Source organism: Triticum aestivum, chromosome 2B, assembly GCF_018294505.1.
Source record: "Triticum aestivum cultivar Chinese Spring chromosome 2B, IWGSC CS RefSeq v2.1, whole genome shotgun sequence".
In the NCBI taxonomy this organism is placed as follows: Eukaryota; Viridiplantae; Streptophyta; class Magnoliopsida; order Poales; family Poaceae; genus Triticum; species Triticum aestivum.
The window spans coordinates 703,921,520-703,925,186 of NC_057798.1; the positions used below are offsets into that span (position 1 = coordinate 703,921,520).

The 3,667-nt window shown below is 63.2% G+C and overlaps 1 protein-coding gene across 1 annotated transcript; it reads left to right on the forward strand.

Annotated features, from left to right (window-relative positions):
- The first annotated feature begins 832 nt into the window (after window positions 1–832).
- Window positions 833–3,235, forward strand: LOC123046829 (U-box domain-containing protein 19-like). The gene has a single exon (XM_044470257.1). The coding sequence runs from the start codon at window positions 934–936 to the stop codon at window positions 3,001–3,003; it is 2,070 nt and encodes a 689-aa protein (XP_044326192.1). The 5' UTR covers window positions 833–933; the 3' UTR covers window positions 3,004–3,235.
- Window positions 3,236–3,667: the final 432 nt, after the last annotated feature.

Below are 3,667 nucleotides of genomic sequence, written 5' to 3' on the forward strand. Positions count from 1 at the left end.
AGAAACGTCGAAGAGGCGGAGGAGTGAGAAGAAGAGCGTGAGGAGGAGTGCGAGGAGGAATTGAACCTCCTGGGCAACCATTGCTCGGCGCGCCGGCGGTGGGCGGGGGCGGCCGCCGTGGGAGGGTATGCCAGCGACGGTTCGTTGCCGCCCTCCAGGTACGACAGCATGCCGTCGAGCGTGCGGCCGGGAGCGTCCGACCACACACGGCGCCCCTCGTTGTTCTTCACGCCGCCCACCACCGGCGCCCTGTTGGTGGACGCCAGCCTCCTCTCCTGGCGGCGCTCGAAGTACCGCGAAAAACGTTGATTTCGGCCCAAGCCGGCGAAAAACGGGCTTGTGGAACACGACTGAGCCGTTTTTTCAGCGCCAGCGCGAGAAAATCGCCTCAGAAGAGCCGTATTGGGGACGCGGCTGGAGATGCTCTTAGCGATCAGGTGGACTCTTCTACATGGAGCCGAGTCGATTTCCATATTGCAAATTGCAACATCTTCTGCCCCCCACCCCCCTAACAATTTTGTATATCGCTCGATTCCCAACTACTAATCGAGACAGCAAATCTTGTTATCTGAAGCACATGAGCCAACTCCCATGATTTTAAAAAGCTGCCGCCCGCACAGTGCAGCACTATGCAATCATGATATTGGCGCGTTGCCTCGCCCCGTCAGTCCGGAAGCTGCCGCCCACCGTAACCAGATTCGTACGCGCCACCACCGGCGAACCGCCGCCCGCCACCAGTCCTATCCATGGCCGTCCACGTTGGCTTCAACCAGCACGTGTACCGTCCTCACTATAAATAGTTCTTCTTGCAATTGCTTGGCCGCCGCGAGAAGAGAAGAGAGCGACCCCGCTTCTCAATCCTCACAGATTTTGTGTCTGGTGCGCTGCGTTCCCTCCAAATCCAATTGCCGTCCGCAGCTGCCCGATCGCGACATGCCGCCGCACGACCGTAAGGCGGCGCCGGGCCGCCGGATGCTGGCGCTGCCCACGGTGTGCCCGTGCGAGGCCATCGCCCCCGGGACGCTGCTGGCGTCGCTCGTCGCCCTCGTGGCCGAGGTCGCCCGCCACGACGCCGCCGCGCTCCCCGTGCTCCGTCGAGGGGCCGGCGAGGCCCTGCGCATCACCCGCGTCCTCCTCGCGTTCCTCGAGGAGGTCCGCGAGGCGGCGGCGCCCCTGCCGGACGCGTCGGTGCTCGGCCTGTCCGAGCTCCACGTCGCGATGCAGAAGCTCCGGTTCCTGCTCGCGGACTGCTCCAGGAGAGGGGCGAGGCTGTGGGTGCTGATGAACGCCGACCTCGTCGCCTCCGAGCTCCGGTTCGTCCTCTGCTCCGTGGCCACGGCCATGGACGTCCTGCCGGCGGACGTGGTCGGGGCGTCCGTCGAGGCCGGAGAGCTCGCGAGGCTTCTGTCCCAGCAGGCGTGGCGCGCGCCGGTGTGGCCGGACGAGGACGACGGGCGCGCGATCCGGAGCGTGCGCTCCATGCTCGCGCTGTTCAGGGGCAGCGCCACGCCGCACGCGGAGGACGCGATGATGGTGCTCGGCCGCGTCGGCATCACCAGCTGGTGCGACTGCGCCGAGGAGGCCACTTTCCTCGAGGCCGAGCTGTTGGACCGCCTGGAGGACGGCCGCGAGAACGACAACGACCTCGTGCTCATCAGCGGCCTCATGGCGTTCCTCGTGTACTGTCGCGTCGTCTTGTTTGACAGCGTTGATGCCAAGAAAGCTGACGCGGCAGCGCCCGGGTCGAGGCCGGCAGCGAGCTGCGCGGCGTGGACCAGCCAGGAGGCGCTGCAATGCCCGATCAGTCTGGAGCTGATGACCGACCCGGTGACCGTGACCACCGGCCAAACTTACGACCGGACGTCCATCAAACGGTGGGTCAAGGGCGGGTGCCGGACGTGCCCTGTTACCGGCGAGAAGCTCCGCAGCGCCCAGTTCGTGCCGAACGTAGCCGTGCGCGGCATTGTCGAGCAGCTGCTCCTCGCCAACGGGACACCGCTCCACGAGCAGCAAAGCAGCAAGCACCGGTGTGCGGTCGATAAGACCGCCTCGGCGTTCGGCCCGGCCGCGGCCGGCGGCGTGCGTCTCGCCGTGGCCTTCCTTATTGCCAGGCTCTCCAGGGGCACGCCCGAGGAGCAGAAGAAAGCGGCCTTCGAGGTGCGGAAGCTGGCGAAGCGCAACGTGTACCACCGCGCGTGCCTCGTGGAGGCCGACGCCGTGCCGTGGCTCCTCCACCTCCTCTCCTCGGCGGACGCGTCCGTCCAGGACAACGCCATCGCCAGCCTGCTCAACCTCTCGAAGCACGCGGCCGGGCGGAGAGCGCTCGTGGAGGCGGGCGGGCTCGGGCTCGTCGTCGACGCCGTCAACGTGGCGGCCAAGGTGGAGGCGCGGCAGAACGCAGCGGCCATCATGTTCTACCTCTCGCCGAACAGCGAGTACTGCCAGGAGATCGGCCGCATCCCGGAGGCCATCCCGACGCTGGTGCGCCTCATGAGGGACGGCACTTACCGCGGCCGCAAGAACGCGCTGGTGAGCCTCCACGGGGTGCTCCACGGCGCGAGCAGCATCGGGAAGGCGGTGACCGCCGGCGCTGTGGGCGTGCTCGCCACCCTCCTGTCCGGCGACCGCGAGGACCTGGCGAACGACTCCGTCGCCCTGCTAGCGAGGATCGGCGAGCAGCCGGCCGGCGCGACGGCCATCCTGGCCAGCTCGGAGCTTTTCACAAGCCTCGTCGACTTCCTCGGCGCGTCGGCGTCTCGGTCGGGGAAGGACCACTGCGTGGCGCTGCTGGCCTCGCTGTGCATGCACGGAGGAGACAAGGTCGTCGCCCTGATGGGCAAGATGACTGCGCTTATGCCCGCGCTGTACGCGCTCATCGCCGACGGCAGCCCTCTGGCGAACAAGAAGGCGAGGTGGCTCATTAACGAGATCCACCGGGTCTACGAGCAGCGCCAGCCGCCGCCGGTCGTGCCGCCGGCGGGTGACCGTGTCATTCGAGTATAGCTATAGCACACGAACTTGGGTGCGATGACTGATGAGGTGCACAGATGATTCCTGTAATTTGTTTTTTTTTGGGGGCGGCGAGTTTTCTTTCCTCTGCCCCTGCTCGCGTTTTTTAAGAGCAGGGATGGGCATGACACAATGCAAAATTGTACATAAGAGAGTGTCTATGTAAGAAAAAAGAGAATGCCAAACTACTAGGCTGCAGTGCACGCCCTTGAAAGAGGCTTTCGCCCACTTTATAAATATAACGCAAATACTGAACGAAATTGCTTCGTGCACGATACTTATGTCGAAACTGTGCACGACATGTAAATCCAACGGCTAGTGAATCGTCCGAATTGTGTCAATGCATAGCACGACTCAACGCTGAATCAATACATAATGGTGAAGAAACCCTACTACATACAGAAAAGACATCCAAGTAAATAGTGAAAATGCCATGAACTCAAAGCATATAGAAAAAGCCACCTCAAACAAGAATCACCCCTATACCACCGACCATGAACGAATAAGCGTCTCTTTGTGGAACCATCGGACGCCAATGCATCGAACACATCAAGATGTTGTCGAGGAGGGCCCCCTGCCCACTCGCTCCTGGGCATAGAGCGTCGATCCTTCCCGTGGACAACAAGGACCAAGAACGATGACCATAAGGTCACGTGTA